Source organism: Taudactylus pleione, unplaced genomic scaffold (genome assembly GCF_031769625.1).
Source record: "Taudactylus pleione unplaced genomic scaffold, aTauple2 ptg000079l, whole genome shotgun sequence".
Classification (NCBI taxonomy): domain Eukaryota; kingdom Metazoa; phylum Chordata; class Amphibia; order Anura; family Myobatrachidae; genus Taudactylus; species Taudactylus pleione.
Window position 1 is genome coordinate 3,709,161 of NW_028284481.1, and position 26,551 is coordinate 3,735,711.

At 45.0% G+C, this 26,551-nt stretch overlaps 1 protein-coding gene and 1 long non-coding RNA gene across 2 annotated transcripts; one reads left to right on the forward strand and one right to left on the reverse strand.

Annotated features, from left to right (window-relative positions):
* The first annotated feature begins 1,953 nt into the window (after positions 1 to 1,953).
* LOC148532333 (uncharacterized) lies at positions 1,954 to 7,726 on the forward strand. Its single transcript, XR_015877735.1, has 3 exons — positions 1,954 to 2,093; positions 4,129 to 4,323; positions 6,498 to 7,726. It is a non-coding gene; the product is annotated as an uncharacterized LOC148532333 (long non-coding RNA).
* Positions 7,727 to 18,737: 11,011 nt separating this feature from the next.
* Positions 18,738 to 26,229, reverse strand: LOC148532334 (hemoglobin heart muscle subunit alpha-type-like). The gene is made up of 3 exons (XM_088467972.1): positions 26,109 to 26,229; positions 22,851 to 23,043; positions 18,738 to 19,487 (listed from the first exon to the last, which is right to left on the reverse strand). Exons 1-3 carry the CDS (start codon positions 26,201 to 26,203, stop codon positions 19,374 to 19,376), a joined length of 402 nt encoding a protein of 133 aa, XP_088324098.1. The 5' UTR covers positions 26,204 to 26,229; the 3' UTR covers positions 18,738 to 19,373.
* Positions 26,230 to 26,551: the final 322 nt, after the last annotated feature.

Here is a 26,551-nt window from a genome sequence, read left to right on the forward strand (position 1 = left end):
TACATACTCCAACTCCCTCAGGACTCTCTTGAATAATAAAAGTGTTTCCTGATGTGCCATGTTTGAAGTTAAACTGCCATGTGTTTGTGCCGCTCACTGCTGCCGCTTAGCTTAGTCAGACAGCTAGCTTGGTGCAAATTTTGGGCCTAAACTGGATGAAAACAATATTGTGAGCTGTGAGGTGGTCAAAATTTACTGGAAACGAGTGGAAATAAATGTTATTGAGGTTAATAATACTGTAGGAACAAAAAAAAGGCCCATTTTATGTGATTTTAGCTGATTTCATGATTTTTTAAGAAAAAATCCACGTCCAAAACCAGGGGAGATCCATATCCAAAACCAAAACACGGGGGTCAGTGTACATCTCTTGTAATAATAAAACAAAATGGCAAGTCTCTGTCCATCAAACTCATAGTAAGTAGCATAACATCCTGGTTTGAAGAGTCAATTATGCATAAGCTTGCCCAGAGCCATAACAAGGAGTCTGAGCACCCTGTGCTGGCCCTACCCCATTTTTGTATGATGTAATGGTGTCGCACATAAGTGGGCGGAGCCACCAGCACCCAGAGCTGCAGCTGTAGTTATCAGGGCCGTAACTAGGGTAGTGCGACCAGTGCCATGGCACAGGGCACCACAGGGCAGGGGGCGCTGTTTGGGCCTGTCAATTTTCCTGTTTATTATCATTCTATCTTGTAGCTTCCTCTTCTTTTATCCCCAGCCTCCCCAGCATCTCCTGGCCTCCACTATTTCTTACCTGGCCTTTCCCCATGAAGCCATGGCCCTTTTTTCAGATGCACTATTTTATGTCCCTATTTAAGAAATACCTGCACATCTCTAATCCAAACTACAGTCACTACCTATAGGCCAGTAATTCCCAACCTTGGTCCTCAAGGCACACCAACAGTCCTGGTTTTAGTGATATCCATGCTTGAACACAGGTGGTTAAATCAAAATAACTAAGGTACTAATTAAGTCACCTGTGCTCAAGTGTGGCTATCCTTAAAACTTGGACTGTTAGTGTGCCTTGAGGATCGTGGTTGGGAACCCCTGCTATAGGCAATGAGGCACCGGACACTGATAGGTGTATTTGTGACAATAGGAGAAGCGCAGTTTTCATGCACAGGATAAATGTGGCACATGCTGGGTGTCATTATATTACTCAGTCTCACATGCTGCTAAATATAAGGGACACTTATCAGCAAATACTGTAGGACAGTGTTGGCTAACCTTGACACTCCAGCTGTTATGGAACTACATAACCCAGCATGCACTGCTACAGTTTTGCTATTAGGGCATGCTAAAACTATGGCAGGGCATGCTGGGATATATAGTTCCACAACAGCTGGAGTGTCAAGGTTAGCCAACACTGCTGTAGGACAAGAGATGTGTAATGTATGCAATAAACCAGCCATGGGTACAATAAGTGTGACATCATCAGGTACCATCAGCAGGGCATGCTTTCAGGATTTCTGCATGTGGAAACAGATGGGATAATTCACAGGTTCTCAAACTCGGTCCTCAGGACACCAAACAGTGCATGTTTTCCAAGTCTCCTCACAGAATCACAAAGCTCCACCTGTGGATCTTTTAAAATGTGTCAGTGAATAATGAATACAGCTGTGCACCTGCTGGGTGACCTGAAAAATGTGACCTGTGTGGGGTCATGAGGACGGAGTTAGAGAACAACTGGGCTAATTAATTACTGACCCAGTATAATAGATTAAGGCCCCTGTTTATCATTAAAGAAATCCTGAAAACATGACACTTTAGGATTGGAGTTATGATCCCCTGATGTAATCACTAGTCTCAGGCTCCAGTCCTAGGATTCTCAGACAGGCCAGGTATTAGGGAGATCCTACATGAGCACAGGTGTGTCAGTCACATGGTCCCCTAATGACCCATGTGTGCCTATATAAAGGTGTTCCTAGAGCCCTGGTTATTAGTGCAGGCTGAGTTCTGTATTCTGTGGGCACTGAGCTAAGGAAGAGAGGTCACAGGATGGTTCTGTCAGACAGTGAGACGGCTGCTATGGATGCTCTGTTTGAGAAGGTTGCCCTTAAATCTGAGGAGTTGGGGTGTGAGGTTATGGACAGGTGAGACGTCTATAGGGTTCTGTGTCCTGGTTTTTAATCTTGGTTCTTCTCTTTTCAGCTAAAATGTGTTACTATTTTTTTTTTCTTTTTATATTCCAATGATTAAGGGGTCTATGTAACTAACAGGAGAAAAGGGGGTAAACCCTGAAGGCAATTAATTTCTGTACCTACCACTTCTCTGTATGTACTAAAGGGATTCTCTGTGCCTGCCAGCGCAGGTTACAACATCATGCTGCACCTGGGTTACTTAGCGCTGCCATAGACTCCTATAGCAGCGCTAAGTGTTCCAGGTGTTCCTAAAGGGAGAAGACACTTACCGTTGGGTGTCTTCTCCAGTGCTGGCCTTGCCTCCTATAGTTGCCGGTATCTGCCTCCCATTGTTTTCATGTTTGTTAAAGACTTGGAGATGGTGAGTCACATGGGCATTAGGGGAATGGGGTCTTAGCAGTTACTGTCAAGGGGGTGACTTAACAGTCACTCACCTTGGCAGGTCACCCCTATGCAAAAGATGACCATTGATGGTTTCACTAACCGATGGTCATCTCTAGTCTTTGGCTTACTGGCCCGTGGGTAAATCAAATCTTGAGCCGGGGATTCATGGGTGTTCTGGGAAGAGCTATGCACCATGTTCCTGTACCTTGCACAAAGAAATATAGTTATGCTTTACCATCGATGGAGTGAAACTATCAGGTTCTCCCCCAACCAATGGTAAAAGCATTTGAGATTGGCCATAAACCATCGATGATTATGAATAGTTGATGGCCATCCCTACAAAGAAAAGAACCACTTCAGTACATAGACAGCTGTGCACAATTACATAAAATGGTCTATCTGGAGCATGATGGGCCCTACAACTCTGTGTAGACAGAAACCTGTCACCCAGAGAATATGGGCAAAAGTCTCCCCCTGCGCTGTATGTATAACCCTGCAGAGGGGGGTGTTATGAGGATGATAGTGGAGGGGCACAGGGCAGGAGGATGGTAGTGGTGGAAGACAGTGCAGGATGATGGTGGAGGGTCTGCTGTGCCTGCAGCATGTGTGGACTGGGTTTGGGAAGCGGGGATAGGGAGGCATGTGACTCCTGGGCCAAACATCTTTAAGCAGTGATAAGGTGCCAGCCAATCAACTTCCAACTGCCATCTCACAGGCTGTTTGAAAAATGACAGTTGGGAGCTGATTGGCTGGCACCTTATCACTTTTCACTCTCATCACTGCTCAGTAAATAGACCCCTAAGTGTTTTCCCTGAACTGCCGGCCTCAATGTTGGGAATGACATTGAGCATACACACTGAAATATATCATTAACTATATCGTTCAGTGACTGCATCCTCCCTCATCCCTGAACATGCACAACCTGACCATATCGTTGGTTTGACCTGCTAGTTCAGGTGACGAAAGACGTTGTTAACTATATCTTGTATACATACTGGATGATATTGAGCACTATTATCAATATCATTCAATTTATCACTAGTGTGTATGAGCCTTTAGTATCCAGCTGGAATCGTTTAACCCAAAGTTTATTGAAATGTTCCATTTGTACAACCCATCCCTGATTCCTCAGGCTGTGATGCCTGACTTCTAATGATACATGGCTAACCTGTATATTCTGTGTCTCTTAATAAAATATTTAGTACATGGTGGTTTCACTGTTAATATACCATATAATATATGGGCCTCTTTTACAGTTTAGTTGTGATGGCACATAAATATAATTCCAGACTGGAGCCCTGTATAATGGCATATGCCCATCTTATAATACATGCAGTCCCCATCAGAGTTGACCTATTGCTGGGGACACTGCACAGAATAGAATGACTAGTACAGCACCATGTGTGACAGTCATATATAATGTGTAATGGATCAGCTCTCATTTGGGGAACAGTATCATTACTCTATGTAAGAATAGGAGGTGCAGCGCCCCACACCTCAGTCTTAGGCTGTCTCTTCCCATAAATCAGGGGCTGTAAGGATTTACATTCTGGCTTTATGTAACCTCTACAATGTAACTACTGATCTTCTCTCACTCTTCCAGAACCACCCTGAGACCAAGTCCCATTTCGGTGACAATGACCTGAGTCCTGGCTCCAAGTATCTACACACCCAGGGAGGGAAGATCATTAGTGCCTGTGTAGAAGCCCTGAAGAACCTGGGAGACCTTGCAGGGAACCTGTCCAGCCTCCGAGACATGCACACAAACAAGCTGAAACTGACTGTACATACAATCAAGGTGAGCATGTGACCTGTGTAATATGCAAAGGAACGTTACCTGCATAGGAAGCCTGATAGATGTGATTACCAGGTCTCTGTTACAGATTCATATACTTATTACTGCACAGTGCAGCTTGGGGTTCTCATTCTAATTCCTACAAAACCAAACCAGTGCTTACGGAGCTGATCATAACCTGCTGATTGCCCAAATATATTAGAAGGGAGTAACAAACATGTGGTGCTGTGGATGACCTTCTGCAGTCATGGAACTGGGTTATGTCACTGAGGGGCCAATATAAAGTATTGGACTCTCTGTGAGGGATAGTTAAGTATCCAACTCAAAGCCAGGAAAACGTGACACTGGAGCAATTGCATCATTACTCTGGTGAGTGGACAACTGTTCCAAAAACCAGTTGTCCCCGTGGCTAGTATCGCAGCTACTTCTGTCCTTCGGGTCTTGCATGCGCAAAGCCGCTGGGAGGTAGTGTGGAGATGGCAGAGGGATCCACTCAGATCCCTCTTTACATCCCCAGAATACCAAGGGGGTCCTATCTGATGAATGGCCCAGTAGCTTAAATATGCAGAAACAAAAACTTCTGCATGGTTACTGGGCCATTCATAGTTTGATGAATAGGCCCCATAGATAGACTGGTGCCATCAGACCGTGCATAAAGAACATCTGTTTCCTATGTTGTAGTCAACCTTATCTCCCAATATAAAGACCTCAATCAACCTTGTGGGCTTTGGCTGATAGTTCAATGTAAAAGTACTGTAGACTCTGCCTTTTGACTATTTGAGGGCCAAGTACTGCCAGCTGGCTATTGAGATAGCACTTCCCTTAGGCAGCTGTTGGACTTGGTTAATTGTCCTACGGCCTTTCTTAGTGTAACTCCAATGACCCAATATACAGTGCCCCTAGACTGCCATCATAGCAGCTACATAATCAGGTGCCAAGGCCCACACAAACAAGTGCTGTGCCAAGTGGGGGGGGGGGGGAATGATCTAATAATTACCTGGGTCTGTTGGAGGGGAAAAGTGGAGGTCTGGGTCTTGCAGCCTGCCCCCTCCCTCTCTGCCACTACTTAATTTGAGCAGGAAGAGGACTGGCTGCTGCACCAGCCTCTCAGCCCAGCACACTGCTGTGTTCTGGGCTAGGGAGCGAGGCTACAGCAGCAGTCAGTTCCTTCTCTCCTGGCTATATAAGCAAGGATGTGAGTGACTGCGGAGTGCGAGGCTGCGAGATGTTATATATTTTCTTTAACTTTTGATGGAGGGGGTTTGGCTGCACCTCCCTGGGTTGGCCACACCCCCTCCCTGTACCTGGGTTTGGTAAAGCTGTCAGCAGCTCTGGCTATTCCCAACTGGATTTTGGTACTTTTAACTGATTAGAAACTCCATACTTAATGCTCTGTAATCACTTTACCTCCACAAGAAGGAATCAGTGGTTCTGATGAGTATCTTGGTGAGATAATGTGACCAGGCTGGTATGCTACATTATATGGTAAACTATAGATGTGAATCGGCAATGAAAGCTTTAGTGTCTTATGCTGGTTACTTCCTACAGATCACTTTGCATCTGAGTGGGTACTTGCTCTACCAGCGGGTAAGCGGCTAAATATAGTGATCAAGTCTTCAATTAAACTCAGAGCCTCTTGTTAGACCAGCTTCTCCAGGCTTCATTGTAGGAGTTCAGCAGAGGGGACCTGTTGCCTTCAGAGCATGGAGACTGTTATATTGAAACTATATATTGGCATTAGTCTTCCACCAATATAGGTAATTTGTTGTCTTTAAGGTAGCAGACTTCTTACTTGTGTCAGAGGAATAAGTAAGCTTTGTCACACATGTCCCTGATCACTGGGGAGGTCAGCAGCTATGGTTAACCCATTGGGTAATTTGCTTCCATGATGGGCTACCTCCTATCCTGAATTGCTGCATTATCTGGATCATCCTGTCACCCCCTCCCTCCACAAAAAAAACCTCATGCCTTAAACCATGAAGAAAAATTATAGATGGCATCACACACAATGGGGGAAAAACATCCTGTAGAATGTTTGAAGATCATCATTGGTATGGACACCTTAGTCCAATTATTTCTATCGCAAACAGAATCTCGCACAAGATTTCTGTGTGCCGCACAATGACTACATGGATGGCTTTTATACTAAATGGAGCTAATACTCTTCTTCTCCCCAGCTGATGTGTGACTGCCTCCTAGAGGTCATTGTCAAGCACTTCCCTGATGCAGACCGGGCGGCCTGTGACAAGTTCCTCAGTGCAGTTGCTGCTAACCTGATCTCCAGCTAGAGGGAAGAGGAGGAATGGTCTGCTGTACCCAGAATGTGAGGTCTTCAATAACATGGCTCCTGTCACCTTGGTGTCTAACCACCTGCATGATGCTTCAAGACCAACACAATGTTAAATAAAACTTATCTGAACTGCTGACCCCCTCCTTGTACATCTGTGCCTATGGCAACTCCACAACACACTGATGCAGCTAATTTGTTTTGGGCTTAGCAGCCAGATCACTTCTGGATTTATAGTGTAGCCTCAGGAGCCTATTTATAGTGGGTGTGCTGTACATTGGTCTAGGGGACTCACACCGCACAGCCTGCACCCACATTTTCTAATACTTGCCTCCCCGAGGTCCCACATCGGGTGTCTCAGCCCTGCACAGAAAGCTGGAAAATGCGCACCACCCCCATTATCCTGGCGTTTTGCTCACTGGCAGTAGACTCTGGCCAGACTAATGCCCAGAGTCTGCTGCTGGCCCACCAGGGAGAGTGGAGGGGGCCCGGACTGGGAATGCACACAAGACCCCTGTATATACTGATGCGATTATCATTCTGACCCCACTGTCAGATGCTCTACAATGATCCACTCTTCAGATGGTCCCAGTAACTTGTACACACTTTCAAGGACACTGCAGTCTCTGCTTAGTTCCCCTTGTAATGACAGATCTCACAACTTTGTCATATTTAGGCATGACTCTTCATGGAATTAATGTGGGGTGGGGGTCTCCCCTCTAGGCTTCACATAAGATACTTGAAGTTTCTATAAGCAACCATGTTTAATGGGAAATGCTGGGATGACTTATCTAACCGAATACTTGTATAACCTTTTTTTAATGTTCTTGAGTACAAGTCGGAGGTCTAGACTTATAAGCCAGCCTCTACCACTTTTTCTATTTGTATTCTAAAACTTTCATGATTCATTCTTCTATTGAAATACCCAGGTTGAGGCACAATGGGTTTGGCCTATTGATTAGGGTGGTGTCTGATCACTGTTATAGTTTCTCAGTTTGAGACATTGAAGGGTCATCTTGCCCATTCCCACCAATATAGCATTGAACTCTCCACTGCCCTTGATTAGTTATTTGTTACACCTGTAGCTGTTTGGGAATAGGTAGACATAATTTATTACCCCATTACTGATGTGTAGCCATAGGGATGTCTGGGGGGGGGGGAGGACCTTTTATGGAGTCTGATTTGGAATTATGGTATATTTACTGTAGTGGTCATTATATAATTGCATAAATTATCCATTGCAATGGCTTATGCAGCTTGATACCGTGCAATGAAGTTAGTAATTTCTGAGTAAGGTCAGGGTTTGTGTGTGAGGCTGCGATGGTACTCTGTTACCGATGGTTTTGCAGTCTTGCTGAGTAAAGAGGGATCCTTGGGCAGTGCTGCGATGGCAATGTACTGTATTAGCATTAGGGATGTGCAGGCTCGGATAGGTTCGAGTTTGCACGTTGAGTTCGGATTTTTTCCCTCCAAAAAAATGGAACTCAGAAAGAGGCAAAAACGTCATCTTGCATGGACAAACATCATCATTCCTGGACTTTTGTCCAGGAATGATGTTCGTCCATGCAAGATAATGTTTAGCCTCTTTCTGAGTTCCATTTTTTTGGAGGGAAAAATCCGAACTCAACATGCAAACTCGAACCTATCTGAGCATGCACATCCCTAATTAGCATACTATCGCAGTTGAACTGCGTGCGCATAATTGCTATTGCATGCGCAGTTGTGTACAGTACTGAATCTGGCCCAGATTCTACTGAGCCTGCAGAAATCTTTGAGAATGGCACCAGCACCATTTTGTCAGGGGTTTCCCTACTTTGCATGCAGTGATTTCTGTGGTGCAGAGCTAAGTACACTTTATGAGTGCAGGTTCATGTTTGCCTCTACGTAAACAGGTACTCTCTACTTCCACTATTGCCAGTATGTACTAAAGGAAAAATGCAGTAAAAACCCAGTTTAGAGTTTTTAACACCTTTTCTTATGTACTAAGCTCCGGCTGTCCAATTTTTTTTAATTTTTTTTTTTTGTTTAATCTTATCACTTTTATTGAGTTTTTGAAACACACCCAAACAAAATAGCAGAGATTACAATACGATAATATCAGCAGGCATAAGATATAAATCAGGTAATCAAATGAAATGGTATACATGTAAATAACAAGTCATAATGAATACCAAAAATATAGACCATAGCTATCACAAAACCATACGGATAATATATCGCGGACTCATAGGCGCCATCTGAGCCCACGTGATCTAAAACTATATAGGACAGGCTATATAATCAAACATGCAATCGAGACAGTTTGTAGTCTTCAATTATATCACATCAGGATAAAGTAAACTTTAAGAAAAAAAATCAATTCCATGCCTGCCAACATATAAATTTAAATAATATATAAGCGCCGCTCCCCCCTTCCCCCCCCCCCCCCCCCCCCCAGAAAAACCCATATCAAACCTCCCCTAAACCCCCCCCCACCCTATATGACCTAACCCCAAACTAGGTATACTTGGATCCCCTGTTCCCTAATCCATAACTAAATAATCGAACCTATCTAGATACCTAAATCCCCTCCCCCCCCCACCCCCCTTAATACAAAAGAAAAATAGTAAGGAGTACATAATGGATATGTCTGTGCCAAAAAAAGAAATGGCCATGAACTGGACACAAGGGGCCCCTCCCATAAAATATAAAAAAATGTATTCTCCAATGCACTGTTATTTGAAGCAGCCAGTAGGGGTTGTCAGTCCCGACAAAATATATAATATATACAAAGATGTATACCGGCGCTAAATTGAAGTTGCTGTATTTAGTTAAAACATAGACAAGTGTGCAATTGATCACATTTATTTCATCATATACCTATTAACATAAAAAATAATTAAAATACCATAGATAGAGTGTACCCTATAGTTTGGGAGCAATAAATTCAATGTCCAATATATCGCTAATAGGGGACTAATAAATCCATGGGTAGGACACTATCGTTGGGACTGTTGTAAAATTCAACAGGCAGGGTCCAGCAAATATTTACCAAGTGAATTGTCCTGATTACTCAGTCCAGATGGTAGCTCCTGTGTCAAATCCTGTTGGTTGATCACAGAGTGTAGACTGGATAGGACTCACTTGTAGCTGCTTCCCTTTGGTGATAATGGTCGTTGTACCGATAATCATGTGTCCAAAATATCCCAGATGGTAGATTGGTGTTGTCCCCAAACGATAAGCAGTGAAAATGAGGCTTAACGCGTTTCGCTGGCAATTGTATGTCCAGCTTCTTCAGAAACAACTCCCATAAAATAGTGAGTTGCACAATAGCATTCGGATATAATGGGCTGAAAACCAACATAATAAACTTGGGCAGATGAAACTACATAATAAAATGAGGAGCATCTATACTCATAAACCTACAGGAAATATCCATCCCAAAAATAAGAAACCAGCACAATAGACCTCCCATATTAACAGATGAGTGTGCACAGCAGTTAGCCAGCTACGCAACAGACCTGGTTATAGCAGAATACTAGTTAAAGAAAGAATCACATATACAGGATATAGCAATAATTAAATAACAAAAAACATACACAAAATAGATCAACATTAAAATGAAATAAGGAGCTTTAGAAGAAAAATAATCCAATAATAGTTTAGACAGTTAAGTCGGATCATCATTCTTCAGGAGTTGCAAACAAAGCCATGCCAAGACATCCCGGGAAAAGTCCACAAAATGGAAACGACCCACCAAGATCATCCAGGCGCAAATAGGTGAAATGAAAACGAAGACCTGGGGATCACGAAACTGCCTTTGTATTTGTAATAATTGGAAAAAGGATTTTTGGACCACCACATAAACAACCGAAGAGCCTGTTATCTTTCGACACGAAATGCCAACTGGACCATTTGAGGCAGGCTATAAACAGCATCAGGATTCTTGTAATCTGGAGTTTTTACGCTACTTTTTTTCAGGAAAAGTTCCGGACAAAGGGGTTGCATAGGTGTATAGCAGACCCAGGCAGTAATAGACTGAATAGGAAATGAACCAATTGCAAAGGCAGGTGTCAGCCAGGATTCCAGGATTTGCAGGATCTGCGCAGATGTAGTCCCCTGTGCTATCACAGGTGAAGCAGCTGTATTGACAGTAGCACGGCTTATATCCTGACAAACAGAAATCAATTCAGAGTGTAGCTCGGTCACTTTAAATGTAATAATCTGTTCTGAGTCAAGGATAGCCTGGAGAAGCCTCTCCATGGTGACCACAGAAATTCGCACAGGACCCCCAGCGATCCCCAGTACATTTATTGAAAAAGGGTCATCATCCCCAAACTATCCAGGAGACTGACCTGCAGGCAAAAACTACAACTCTGGAGCCAAGGGTCGCATGAAGCAAATCCAAGATGGCGGCTGGCGGGAATCGCGGGTCCTCAGAGGTCTTCAAAAGACACCAATATGACATGGGCAGTGTCCTTCACCTCCCCACCTGCCCAGAAGACCAGTCAGAAGCTAGCTGGAGCAATCACCGGGAACAGGAGCCACAGGAGACTCTGATGCAAAATCCAAATGGCGCCCGCGACCACGAGAGATTGCAGAGAGGAGTTCTTCAGCGCAATAGACTGAGAGCACAGCCGAGCCGGAGGACTCCCAGAGCCTGCAAAGGTAAGTATGCAGCAGGTAACTAGTGCCAGGAACCAGGCAGGGTAATAAGGATAGGTATTCAGGATACTGAGGCCTAGGAGCTATGGAGATAGCCTCCTATACATCCAGTCTGTCCAGGCCACGCCCCCCCGGCTGTCCAATTTTTGATGCGGAGGGTTACTCCAGGTTTTCCTGGTGTTACCCTATAGAAGCCTATGGGCTTCTTACCGCATCATGCTCCCTGCCGCTTCACCGTCACCCAGCACATCTCCCCGCCGGCCCCTCCTCACCTCAGTACTGCAAGGTTAGTACATCCCGGCCTGTACCTGCACAACACTTTCCCACACCTGTTACTGACTTGCATCTGCAGAGTACTGTAACACTCACACATCCCAAGATAGATGTTTTTAAAGTCTGGAACATTCCTTGAATCTTGGAAATCCTTCTTTTCTTTCTCCGGCATTTAGAAGTGTGGTGGGTTATTCCTCTCCCAGTTTTGCCACTGCCATTTATAGGGAAGGGAGCAGACATTTTGGCCAGAACTCATGCTGCTTTCTGGGATGTGCTCACACAAGTCAACCGCTGTTCCCTGAGGGCTTGAATCTGAGGTCGACTCAGTGTCTATGTCGGACGCGAGTGGACTATGTTCTCAGTCTGCACGTGTGTCCAAGTCGCAGTGGGCTTAAAGTGGTCCTAGAGAAGTGGTGGAACTTACCATCCTCCTTTTTCAATAAAGGGACAGCGTTCAAAAAAAGGGTGTGCTTTCAAAAGAAAGGGGCGTGGTCACACAATTCAAATTACGCCATGCAGTAGCACAATCTTGATTCACATTACACCACATAGTAGTGTCCCTTAAAAACGTCATCTTGCATGGACAAACATCATCATTCCTGGACTTTTGTCCAGGAATGATGTTCGTCCATGCAAGATGATGTTTAGCCTCTTTCTGAGTTCCATTTTTTTGGAGGGAAAAATCCGAACTCAACATGCAAACTCGAACCTATCTGAGCCTGCACATCCCTAATTAGCATACTATCGCAGTTGAACTGCGTGCGCATAATTGCTATTGCATGCGCAGTTGTGTACAGTACTGAATCTGGCCCAGATTCTACTGAGCCTGCAGAAATCTTTGAGAATGGCACCAGCGCCATTTTGTCAGGGGTTTCCCTACTTTGCATGCAGTGATTTCTGTGGTGCAGAGGTAAGTACACTTTATGAGTGCAGGTTCATGTTTGCCTCTACGTAAACAGGTACTCTCTACTTCCACTATTGCCAGTATGTACTAAAGGAAAAATGCAGTAAAAACCCAGTTTAGAGTTTTTAACACCTTTTCTTATGTACTAAGCTCCGGCTGTCCAATTTTTTTTAATTTTTTTTTTTTGTTTAATCTTATCACTTTTATTGAGTTTTTGAAACACACCCAAACAAAATAGCAGAGATTACAATACGATAATATCAGCAGGCATAAGATATAAATCAGGTAATCAAATGAAATGGTATACATGTAAATAACAAGTCATAATGAATACCAAAAATATAGACCATAGCTATCACAAAACCATACGGATAATATATCGCGGACTCATAGGCGCCATCTGAGCCCACGTGATCTAAAACTATATAGGACAGGCTATATAATCAAACATGCAATCGAGACAGTTTGTAGTCTTCAATTATATCACATCAGGATAAAGTAAACTTTAAGAAAAAAAATCAATTCCATGCCTGCCAACATATAAATTTAAATAATATATAAGCGCCGCTCCCCCCTTCCCCCCCCCCCCAGAAAAACCCATATCAAACCTCCCCTAAACCCCCCCCCACCCTATATGACCTAACCCCAAACTAGGTATACTTGGATCCCCTGTTCCCTAATCCATAACTAAATAATCGAACCTATCTAGATACCTAAATCCCCTCCCCCCCCACCCCCCTTAATACAAAAGAAAAATAGTAAGGAGTACATAATGGATATGTCTGTGCCAAAAAAAGAAATGGCCATGAACTGGACACAAGGGGCCCCTCCCATAAAATATAAAAAAATGTATTCTCCAATGCACTGTTATTTGAAGCAGCCAGTAGGGGTTGTCAGTCCCGACAAAATATATAATATATACAAAGATGTATACCGGCGCTAAATTGAAGTTGCTGTATTTAGTTAAAACATAGACAAGTGTGCAATTGATCACATTTATTTCATCATATACCTATTAACATAAAAAATAATTAAAATACCATAGATAGAGTGTACCCTATAGTTTGGGAGCAATAAATTCAATGTCCAATATATCGCTAATAGGGGACTAATAAATCCATGGGTAGGACACTATCGTTGGGACTGTTGTAAAATTCAACAGGCAGGGTCCAGCAAATATTTACCAAGTGAATTGTCCTGATTACTCAGTCCAGATGGTAGCTCCTGTGTCAAATCCTGTTGGTTGATCACAGAGTGTAGACTGGATAGGACTCACTTGTAGCTGCTTCCCTTTGGTGATAATGGTCGTTGTACCGATAATCATGTGTCCAAAATATCCCAGATGGTAGATTGGTGTTGTCCCCAAACGATAAGCAGTGAAAATGAGGCTTAACGCGTTTCGCTGGCAATTGTATGTCCAGCTTCTTCAGAAACAACTCCCATAAAATAGTGAGTTGCACAATAGCATTCGGATATAATGGGCTGAAAACCAACATAATAAACTTGGGCAGATGAAACTACATAATAAAATGAGGAGCATCTATACTCATAAACCTACAGGAAATATCCATCCCAAAAATAAGAAACCAGCACAATAGACCTCCCATATTAACAGATGAGTGTGCACAGCAGTTAGCCAGCTACGCAACAGACCTGGTTATAGCAGAATACTAGTTAAAGAAAGAATCACATATACAGGATATAGCAATAATTAAATAACAAAAAACATACACAAAATAGATCAACATTAAAATGAAATAAGGAGCTTTAGAAGAAAAATAATCCAATAATAGTTTAGACAGTTAAGTCGGATCATCATTCTTCAGGAGTTGCAAACAAAGCCATGCCAAGACATCCCGGGAAAAGTCCACAAAATGGAAACGACCCACCAAGATCATCCAGGCGCAAATAGGTGAAATGAAAACGAAGACCTGGGGATCACGAAACTGCCTTTGTATTTGTAATAATTGGAAAAAGGATTTTTGGACCACCACATAAACAACCGAAGAGCCTGTTATCTTTCGACACGAAATGCCAACTGGACCATTTGAGGCAGGCTATAAACAGCATCAGGATTCTTGTAATCTGGAGTTTTTACGCTACTTTTTTTCAGGAAAAGTTCCGGACAAAGGGGTTGCATAGGTGTATAGCAGACCCAGGCAGTAATAGACTGAATAGGAAATGAACCAATTGCAAAGGCAGGTGTCAGCCAGGATTCCAGGATTTGCAGGATCTGCGCAGATGTAGTCCCCTGTGCTATCACAGGTGAAGCAGCTGTATTGACAGTAGCACGGCTTATATCCTGACAAACAGAAATCAATTCAGAGTGTAGCTCGGTCACTTTAAATGTAATAATCTGTTCTGAGTCAAGGATAGCCTGGAGAAGCCTCTCCATGGTGACCACAGAAATTCGCACAGGACCCCCAGCGATCCCCAGTACATTTATTGAAAAAGGGTCATCATCCCCAAACTATCCAGGAGACTGACCTGCAGGCAAAAACTACAACTCTGGAGCCAAGGGTCGCATGAAGCAAATCCAAGATGGCGGCTGGCGGGAATCGCGGGTCCTCAGAGGTCTTCAAAAGACACCAATATGACATGGGCAGTGTCCTTCACCTCCCCACCTGCCCAGAAGACCAGTCAGAAGCTAGCTGGAGCAATCACCGGGAACAGGAGCCACAGGAGACTCTGATGCAAAATCCAAATGGCGCCCGCGACCACGAGAGATTGCAGAGAGGAGTTCTTCAGCGCAATAGACTGAGAGCACAGCCGAGCCGGAGGACTCCCAGAGCCTGCAAAGGTAAGTATGCAGCAGGTAACTAGTGCCAGGAACCAGGCAGGGTAATAAGGATAGGTATTCAGGATACTGAGGCCTAGGAGCTATGGAGATAGCCTCCTATACATCCAGTCTGTCCAGGCCACGCCCCCCCGGCTGTCCAATTTTTGATGCGGAGGGTTACTCCAGGTTTTCCTGGTGTTACCCTATAGAAGCCTATGGGCTTCTTACCGCATCATGCTCCCTGCCGCTTCACCGTCACCCAGCACATCTCCCCGCCGGCCCCTCCTCACCTCAGTACTGCAAGGTTAGTACATCCCGGCCTGTACCTGCACAACACTTTCCCACACCTGTTACTGACTTGCATCTGCAGAGTACTGTAACACTCACACATCCCAAGATAGATGTTTTTAAAGTCTGGAACATTCCTTGAATCTTGGAAATCCTTCTTTTCTTTCTCCGGCATTTAGAAGTGTGGTGGGTTATTCCTCTCCCAGTTTTGCCACTGCCATTTATAGGGAAGGGAGCAGACATTTTGGCCAGAACTCATGCTGCTTTCTGGGATGTGCTCACACAAGTCAACCGCTGTTCCCTGAGGGCTTGAATCTGAGGTCGACTCAGTGTCTATGTCGGACGCGAGTGGACTATGTTCTCAGTCTGCACGTGTGTCCAAGTCGCAGTGGGCTTAAAGTGGTCCTAGAGAAGTGGTGGAACTTACCATCCTCCTTTTTCAATAAAGGGACAGCGTTCAAAAAAAGGGTGTGCTTTCAAAAGAAAGGGGCGTGGTCACACAATTCAAATTACGCCACGCAGTAGCACAATCTTGATTCACATTACACCACATAGTAGTGTCCCTTAGTCATGTATGACAGCAGTACCCCTTAGACAATGCCCACAGCAGTAGTGCCCCCTATGCAGAGCCCCCCAGGTAGTAGTGCCGCCAACACACACAAAAAACCACCTAATGCCTTAAGCCCCGCTGCCGTCTGGTCCGCCTGGCTGCTCCTCTGAACTGTGGGAGAGACGTCATGACGTCTCCCATAGTGCACAGCACACTGCGGAAGCCGGAACTCCAGGAGTGAGCTCCAACTTCCGGCTGGTGCTGCGGGGAGGGAGCCAGGCACTTGCTGGTAACCAAAATCTCAGAGGGTGCCCGGCAAATGGAGCCTACCTGCGTTGCCGGGCTGAGGTGGGTCAGAGGAGGCGGAGCTGGTTTCATCTCCAAATAGAAGTGACGGAACGCAGTTCTGACCCACTTTAACCCCTGGTGCTTGGGTCCAGATGGGTTTCTGCCGGGGAAAGCAGAACGAATTTGGAAGCGGAGACCACTTTAGTAAGTGTTTCCTGGGTAGTAACAGGGAGTGTCTAGTCAGATGCTGGTGCGTCGCAGTCAGACTGACTTTTTTTTTTCCCGCAGTTGCACTGATTTCAGCAGCCATGGTTAGATGGACATTCTGCGCCTCCACAGGGCTTGTGCTATGTTTGATGGTGCGTCTAAATACTTAGAGGCAGATTCGCTTTGCAGCCAGGTGGGCAAATCTATGCAAATCTTGTAGGCTGCGGCTTTAGCATTAAGGCAAAGTCATGGCTGCACATTTTGGGAACAGTGGACCTGATTCAGCATGGATCGCTATTCTGCTTATATGCCTGCAATACCAGCGGTGACATATAAATGATTGCATTTGCATTGCGATCACAGCTTGACATAAGGACGCTCACATCTGTATACTAGGGTAACATAATGAAATTATCAGTGACATTGAATAACAACGGACCCATTGGCGTTCCTGGGACATGTCCTGAAATGAACACATGTAAAATGCAAAGTCATGGGCATTTAATGGGTGTGTCAATGAATGCATATGCAGCTCTACAACCACAGCAGCCATGTTTAGGGGATTTTCAGAAGGAGACAACTGCGCCAGCTGTAATGTTGATGGTGAATGTGATGGTGCACCAATGGTGGAGTGTTTACAACCTCTGGCAGAGTTGCACTGTCCATGAGAATTGAAAGTGGGCTTCTCAAGCCTTGCGCAGTCGGACGTGTGCCAGTGCACAAGGGGTAGGATGAAGTGAGCGTTTGCATCTTACTGCCTCTGTGACTCCACAAAACTTTGCAGCTGCGCTTATATTAGTTTCCACCAATGAGAAGTTCACATGAACTTACCAGGACACCCTGCCCCACCCCAGGACACCTATGGAAGATACACTGGCCGCTAGCCAGTGGCTCTGTGGGACAGCCTCAGATAGTGGTCAGCTATTAAGTGCCAGCAGTGCTAGTCCGCTGTGGATTTTCCTGCTCCCTCAGAATCTGTTGAGGTGGTCAGTATACAGTCACACAGTCCCAGGTGGTTTTGCTCATTTTCTGCTCCTCCTTGCATTAGTAAGAAAGAACACTCTCCAACTATCGTTACTCACTTGACTATTCTGGGGTTAGAGGGACATATTATACCTCATACACGCACCTTGTTGCTATCTGTCTATCCTTGTAGCTGTTTTGGAAAAAACATGCATTCTGATAATACTGAAAATACATAATTTTGTCATTTGCATTCAGTTGTACCTCAATGTGATTGTGTCTTCATGCCAGGCAACTTTTTTTTTTCCCTTAAGGAGCTGTAGTCACGCCAGCTGTAGGCCCCCCCCCATAAAAAAAAAAAGTACTAGGGCCTGGCACAGCACCCTACAGCCCTGCGCACACACACAGTCATACACTTATACATACATACAGTCACACACATACAGACTGAGGCATAATTAGACCTAGGGGTGCCCCATAGCAAAATTTCCATGCCCCTCTCTCTGACACTCACCTCCTTATCCCCATGTTGATGCAGGCACATCTGCTCTCTTGGTTGGCTTCGGCGCTCCTCACTTAATGATGCTGAGAGGAGGCGTGGTCGTAGTCTGGGGATGTTCCAGCAGGCTCAGCATTGCCATGCCTCCTCCCAGCATTAGTGAGGCAATGCGGACTGGCTGGGAGCGAAGACGTGCCTGCAGTGCAGCAGCACACTGCTAAGAAAGTAAAAGCCACCTATGGGGATCAGGAGGTGAGTGTGTGGCTGTCTGCATAACTGGATGCAGAGGGAGGACCTGGCCCTTAAGGTGAACTGGGCCCCATGGCAACCGCACCCACTGCATCTACTGTAGCTACGCCTATGCATACAGGCACACTGTCTGCAGCAGCTCCTCCCTCCTTTCTCTCATGCAACTCTGGCACTGACTGTACAGTGCCATGACATGGCAGTTAAGAGCTGATTGGTTGGTACTTTATCTCCGTTCACGGCTTAGTAAATAGACCCTCAAGTCACGGGGCAAAGACACAATGTTGGATTGTTTGCTTGTTGCCCCTGACACCTGGCTTAACCCCTTACGCTAGTTTACAGGACCACACCCACCAATTGCCTGTGATACTTACAGTATGTGGCTTTAGCATCAGGATTTGGCTGAAAACTCTTTTGAACCTGACGTTCTCTAAGAAGGAACCTGAACCAACCACACAAGGCAGTGACTGGACCCCAAGCAACAGAAAATGAAATCTGAACATTTTATTTCAGGTTACTTTAGACATTGTCCAATGCTATTCTTAAAGTTACAATAAATTAATATATTATATATGTCTAATGCTAGGAATAAACTCCGGTCACAAGCTGGATACAGGCTGACTGCTAGTGACAAGGGATAGACTGGGGAGTGCTGCTGGTGCCCTCATTGAATGTAAGTGAGACCTACGTTCCTTCTCTTGAGTACATTATTCTTCTACTATACCCATATACCCATATAATTAAATATATACCTTATTTATAACCTCAAATGTGTCACCTGTAACGTCCATTCTATTTGAATGCAATTCATTTACTTTTTTTTTAAAACACTATATTACTGGATGGTTATACAGTATGTATATAATTTTACCGTTTAAAGAAATATATATTCTCATGCATGTTATTTCAATTTCTGCAATGTACAGAGAAAATGTCCTTTAGTGACAGTGCTAGATGGGGCCCCACATATTTTTTGCTCAGGGGCCCCAGAGTCTTCGAACTGCCCCAGGCGGGGGGTCACGCTGTAGGATCACCATTCCTGAGCAGGTTGCGAGAGTCATACTGGAGATACGGGAGCTACGTTCACATGGGGGCACATGGCAGTCAGCTTCTGCTCTTCAGCCATTAGGAAGACGTCAGGACGGCACCAACCTCGCCCAGGAATTTCTCCCACGCAGGCTGCACGAATTCACCAGGGAAGTGCGCGGCTAAGACCTCCTGGATGCAGACGCTCATCAGCTGGGGAGAGGAGCAGACAGAGGGGAGTACCCATCACACCTGACAGCATGGCATGGCGCGCTCAATACAACATGATTCTATCAACAGGCAGACTGGCAAATATACCATAAGGTCAAATAAAAAAAAAGTGTGTGAGTGTCTGCCACTTACCTGCCAGTAGGCAGATTTCAAGGGTGCACGCAATACCAGTGTTCTCGTAGTTGAGCGATTACCTGATACTGCGCATGCGCCAAATATTCTGGCAACCCCTCCTACAGCGCACAACTGCGCTGTTGCTTACGGGGACCGCTGGTATCAGAAATGGCGAGGGGAAACCATGGGCGGCAACTGGGAGGTGGCCTGAAGTAAACACCAAAAGAAAAATCCAGCGCATGGGCGTGTTATGGGAGTATTGCGCGCTCGTCGGTGACATCGGCTGCATTCCCAGAAGCACAAGCGCAGAGGGCCATGTTCATTAGGAGGCACGGCGCCTGTATAGAACCGGTGCAAATGTTGATGGTGCACCAATGGTGGAGTGTCTTGAATCATCGGGGGTGTTACACCGTGCAGCAACGCTAAAAATGGGCGTCTCACCGCTTCCACGTTTTAATCCACGCTAGCACATGAGGGGAAGTTTTAAATTTGCATATTATCCCCACTGCAGGTCCGCAAAAAGATTCAGCCGCAGCGGCGACCGTGTGTACCCCTAAATCAGGCCCAGTAGATCTTAAAATCCCGAGGGTCTATTTACGGAGCACTGATAACACTATGGGGCCTATTCATCAACACTAAAATAACGTTTTTAAGGACATTTTCCTTAAATAACGTTATTTTAGTATTCATGAAGCCACTTAGCACAGGAGATAACACTGATATCTCCTTGCTAAGCTCCCCTGCGTTAATTTCCACACTCCCCATACATTAGTACATTAGTATGGGGATATGGAAATTATGGTATTCATCAAACTCCGAAAATTATGTATTTTTGGAATTTGATGGAGTTACTATTCGCCACTGTGAGGTGGCGAATAGCAGGACAGACTTACCTGCTTCCAGCTGTGCAGGTCCCACGGCGTCTTCCTCCGGCGCTCTGATGTGTCCTCTGGCTCCGTCTGCAATGCTGACATTGTGTTCTACCAGCAGAACACAATAAAGTTTAGAAATTATTTATTTATTTTTTTTCTAAACTGCACTGTGTGCTGCTGGGAGACCACATGACAGACCAGCAGGACGGAGCTGGAGGCGCTGCAGCGGGCAAGGTACGTGCGAGACGGGGGGCGCACACAAACTTACCGCATGTGTAGGCAGTGCTGTGCATGCACTGGTTTTACAGATGTAACAGCGCATGCGCAGCACTGTTTCCAGCTGCGGTAAGTTAGTGTAGGCAGGGATAACTATCTATTTCCTGAAAAGCGGTCATCGCAAAAATGACAGCTTTTCGGAATAGATAGTTATAGGGAGGAGGAATGATTAATTCCCCCGGTAATTAGGTAGAACTCCATGCGAGTTCTAAACCTAATTTCCTCCCTCGATATTTTAGGTATGATGAATAGGCCCCTATATATGGCTACTTTTGCTGAGAAAATGGTTCCTCGCTTCCTTTGCTTATTTAACAATAGGGACATGAGAGCGAGAGATCACTGCAGTTCCTGTATTCCCATAATTTACTGCATCTTCATAGCCTGGGATGGGGACTGCGGTATTGTGTACTTTAACAACTGGCAATGTTACCTGTACCCGGCAATGGAGGGGTTCTTCTTTGCACCCGCTGGGTAAAAGAACTGTGCACATACACATTTTACAAAGCTGGCAGCGCCAGACTGGTAGAGAAAGCCCTGGCATACAGTAGGTACAGGGTTTTCATGGGGCTATGAAAGGAATCTCAGATACTGTAGGTGAACTGGGTCATTACTAAAATCGGTATTGTCATGATAAGCATAGGTATTGATGTGACCTTAAAATCTCAAAGATCTAATAAGGCCTCTATACTGTATATTTCAAAGACTATGTTAGTGATATAAATAATATACATAAGTGAGGGGCTTATTTAGCCTCTGCCCCATTATACATGGAGTTTCTGCATGATTATGACTAAGGGGCATATGTATCAAGCTACTTTTTACATAAAATTATGCAGAAACTGCAGTTTCTACATAATTTTGTGGCCCCCATTTATCAACGATGCCTAACCCCTTTAGCGCTCGCTAAAGGGGTTATGCCAGGTTTCTGGATTTCACAAACAGCGGTTTGTCAAGCATCGCGCTCGCCATCTTTTACATGGTGAGAGCGATGCGGGCCCCATAGCCTGCAATAGAGACCCGGCGGTGCCTTTCCAGCTGTCAGGCACTGCCAGGTCCCCGTGTCATGGACATGCGTAGATGGACCGTCGCGCACGCGCATAACACCGGAGCCCCGTCGCTGGCAGCATTAGGCAGCCAGCAGCCCAGCAGAGGACCTCGCCGATGATGAGGACTTCGCTGGACGTCGCCAGAGGGGTAAGTATTGGTAAATACCAGTACATTTTTCATTAGTATCACCGTGATACTAAACGAAAAATTGCACTGGTGTTTAATATCATTGATAAATGGGGGCCTCTGTATTGTTCCCATGTACTAAAAGCACAATGCAGGAGATTTCACTGGGGACTACGATCTGATCCATTTGTACTAAACTCCAAAAAGCAAAGTTTTTCGGAGTTTAGCCCTGGTACTGTAGTATACACCATCTTCAGATAGTGTAAGCTACTGTAAGTCTATGGGGGCTCCAGGAACAAGAGAGAGATCTTTCGATCTCTCCCCCACAGCCCACGGTCGGCTCCGGAAGCTGACGCTGTGCGCATGCGCAGTGACAGCTTCCCATGGAGAAGTCTTTTACTACTGTGAAAGTCTTCTCCTAAATGCCGGGGATATAACTCGCAGGGACAGCGGTTACCGCAACCGCTGTCCCTGCGAGTTCCTCATTATACATAACCGGGATAATTTAATGAAAAATGAAAATATCACTGCCATGGCACTGGTCGCACTACCCTAGTTGCGGCCCTGTGCCCCATTAAGTAAAATCTATTTGTGGGGGAAAAACTACTGTGTCCACTTATTAAACAGAGGACACACCTACATTTTCCATATCCACCATTAAAATCTAAATTAAATACTCTTGTCTGGCAAAATGAAATCTTGCTTTGTATGTGGGTGTATGAAAAAAGCTCGGTCACGCGCATAGACTGGACTTGTCACAGAAGACCGGACATGTCCAGCTCTATTTATCAATGATCATTAGATGCACAATGGTGTCAGTGATTCACTGGTTAGGAGGGACGTCACTGCTCTTCGCTAGATATCTGACATTTGCACAGAAGAATAGTGCTGGGAAATGTTTGTCCCTCACCTTCATGTGGTTCATGTTGACCTTCAGCTTGTTGGTGTGGAGGTCTTGGTACTTGGACAGGTTGTCAAGGTTCTTGGCGGCTTCTCCAACGCCATTGATGATTTTTCCTCCTTGAGTCAAGATATCGTTAGAGCCAGGAGTCAGATCAAAGCGGCTGAAGAAAGACTTTGTCTCTGGATGGTTCTGGAAGAGCCTTGGATTAACACATACAGTGGGTCACTTCCAATTCCAGTTACAGAAATAACTGTCTTATCAGGAGATTGAGAAGTGAAAGCATTTCAGGCAAATTTCGCAACTGCGACTGTCTTTATGGGAGATGGAACCCAGAAACACCCACCGAAATTGCCTCTCTCCATGTGATCTGTGTCTTGGACTCATGCGCAGACTGAAAACATCGGCCAATTGCGTCCACCTTTGCATCAGGCCCAGAATACAGTCTGACAAAGAGGTCCACGTGTACACGCACATACTAGGGTTAATTTTTGTTGGGAGACAATTCACCTATCAGTGTATTTTTGGAGTGTGGGAGGAAACCCACGCAAACACAGGGAGAGTATATACAAACTACACACAGAGCCGTAGTGGGAATCGAACTCACAACCTCAGTGCTGTAAAAAAAAAGTTAAATCATACATGGAAACAGAACATATGGGGCAATATGTAATAACTTGCCGCCACGGGCAGGATTCCAGCACTCATTGGGAAAGGCAAAACCACGTTAGTTTTGCCTTTTAAATTATTGCCTCTTTAAAAAAAATGGGCTGATCATAACCACTGTCCATAGATCGTGACTTCCTAAGGTCAGGACAGATTTCACATACTGCAAGCAGTGGCGTATCTATAATGGGTGCAGTGTGTGTGGGGCACAGGGGCCCCCGCACCGCACACCCTGCACCCATATTACTTTTAAACTTACCGGTCTGTGGTCCCGCGTTGGGTGTCAGCGCTGCTCAGCTCACCGGAAAAAGGCCGCCGCGGCCATTTTTTCCGGTGTTCTGCACATGCGCAGTAGGCTCAGTGTACACTCTAGTGCCTGGAGTCTACTAATGCTCCAGTGGCTGGCCAGCCGCATCAGTCGGCTGCCGGCCACTGGGGAGAGAGGAGGGGGACCCGCACGGGGAGTGCACACGGACCCCCTCCTCTCTTAAGACGCCCCTGACTGCAAGGTTGAAAGAGTCGCAAGGTTGCAAACGCCACAACAGCCTGACAAACATGATGAAATGAGCCACAGACATTTCATACTACATAGTTCGGGAACATGCAGCTAATGTTTAAGAGGAACGGCCTCCTTTATAGTATGAGGGGCCTGATGACACATTCACTGCTAGCGCCATGCCGGGGAACTGCAGAATTGCTAGAATCAGTTCAAGCAACCGCTTCATTGTAACCAATAAGTAACAATAATCTTTTTTGTTTTGAATTTAGTGCAATAAAGAAGGAAGGTGGAAAAGGGCAATAAGGGGTTTATGTATCTAGCAGTGCAAAGCGTGGAGAAGTTGCCCATAGCAACCAAACAGCTCTTGCATATTATTTTATAGACTGTACTTGATAAATATTACTTCAAAGCTGATTGGTTGCTATGGGCAACTTTTCCCCTGGTCCACTTCTCCAGGCTTTTTACTGGTTGATACATGGGGTCTATTTACTAAGCCTTGGATGGAGATAAAGTATAAAGTACCAACCAACCAGCTCCTAACTGACATTTTTTTCAAACACAGGGCGGTATTCAATTAGGTTCGCACCCCCGCGATACAATTTCGCCTGCCGGAGTTTTCTCCTACTTTAGCTGCGGAAACTTATCGTGCGCACCTCCGATATTCGCCGTATTTAATTCCAAAGTACGGAAAAAACGGAGACACGTGAAGTCAAAAGACGTGAAAAGTGGTGTCAGGATTGGGGAAATCAGCCTAAATCCCCCAATAAGCTGCAGAAACTTTTGGGGAACAGTGTAGTAGTGCCCGATTAGCCCTAATAAAACTGATTGGGGTACTTGAGTTCGCACAATTGCCACTATTTAGCGTATTTGCACAAGTGGTGAAGAATAGCATAAAGCTGTATTTTGGGTAAAAATAAGTAGTCCTGTCAAATTTGGGGTACCTGAAAATGGGTGCAAGCATCTTTAAATGTCTCTAAAGTGACCTTTTAAATAGTGAAATTGTTCCCCCCAAAATGCACCTGTAATCCCCAAAACACTTGACCCGTTCTTAGTGCACCCCCAGAACCTCATTTGCACTTTTTCGCCCCCAAATTGAAAGTACTCTTTTTACACAGTTGTCCTTTGGGGGGCTGTTCCAAGGCTTCTGAGTGGTTTCCCCACCTTTGCACCCCCAAACAAAAATTTTGCACTTCTTTTCTCCACCTATTCGTTTCCACGTATGCGAAAATCGAATGGGATTGAATATGGCGATACTTTTTCGACATGCAAAAAAAGTCGCGGATCTCGGCTTTTCATTTCTAATTGAATACGGGCCACAGCCTGTGACATCTCAGTTAGGAGCCGATTGGCTGGTACTTTATTTCCGTTCACTTTATCTCCTTTCAAGGCTTAGTAAATAGACCCCGTAAGGAGCAAAGTGGATAAGCTGAAAAATATCTAGTTCAGGTTTTTCTTTTGAAATATAATTAATATGTGTGCACTATATAAATAACTTAATAAGCAATTACTTATTTTTTACTATAATATTGTAACAGTAATATGTGAAAAATAAAATATTTCATTGCATTCCATTCAAATTAAACGCATAGAGATTTAGCCAGCCTCATCTTTGCTGCAATGCACCCGCAGGTGCGCACGCATTGCAGCAAAGCGCAGCATTCGCCAGGCTCCGAGCACTTGCAGTCGGCGATTATCTCATTGAAGTTTATGGTGCTTAAAGTCATTGAAGTTTATGGCACGCTAGTCATGGCATCGCAGAATAGATGAGCGCGGCCACATCTGTAGCTTAAGTACCTCTATTTTCACCTGCCGATAACACTAACAAACCCCCTACTAGTCTATTTAACTTCACTATAAGTAACGTGGGGTACTGTAGGTGTATCAAACCTGCGTAAGAGGACAAGTGAAGAAGATGCCCTTAGCAATCAATCAGCTTGTAGATATAAAATGATAGCTATAAACTGACTGGTTGCCATGGACAACATGCCCCATTATCTGCCCATAGTCTTTAAGGTCCAATTAGTTCCTTGCCTGGTTTACCATCTGCCCATAACCTCAGTCCCAGTTGGTTATCTGCCCCCATACGGTACTCCTGTTATTACCTTTCCATAGCCTCTGCCCCCAGTTTATTGGCTTCTGGAGCGATCTTCCCCCACAGGGAAGTGATGGCGGACTTCTCACTGTCAGAAAGCACCATCTTGTTTTCTGGAAGTCTGAAGTCTCTGTCCCTTGCAGCAGTTTCTCGATCTAACTGGCAGTCAGGTCCTTATATATAGCACCGGGCAAGCTAAACTTTGTGAGTGACGCAAGACCTCATTAAGTGAGATCCTTATAATCTGGTCTGGATTGGGGCTAAATGCTATTTACTTTGGTTAATGATCACTGGGAATACGTGCCAAATCCATGCTGGGTCTTACTTTCAGCCATTATTATGTTAATTGGTCATGAGGTATAAGTAGCTGAAATCTAAAATCACCAGTTGGAATGCCAAGTATGTAATGCCCATTTCTGATTGTTGTCTGTATCACAAATGACTGCTAATCTG

What these genes read in the sequence shown, in the direction of transcription:
- LOC148532334 (XM_088467972.1), bottom strand. Translation starts at nt 26,203, where the DNA reads ATGGTGCTTTCTGACAGTGAGAAGTCCGCCATCACTTCCCTGTGGGGG. An exon ending in GGGGCAGAGGCTATGGAAAG is followed by an intron (nt 23,044 to 26,108) that starts GTAATAACAGGA and finishes TGTTAATCCAAG; the next exon opens with GCTCTTCCAGAACCATCCAG. An exon ending in TCAACATGAACCACATGAAG is followed by an intron (nt 19,488 to 22,850) that starts GTGAGGGACAAA and finishes TCCTCTCCCCAG; the next exon opens with CTGATGAGCGTCTGCATCCA.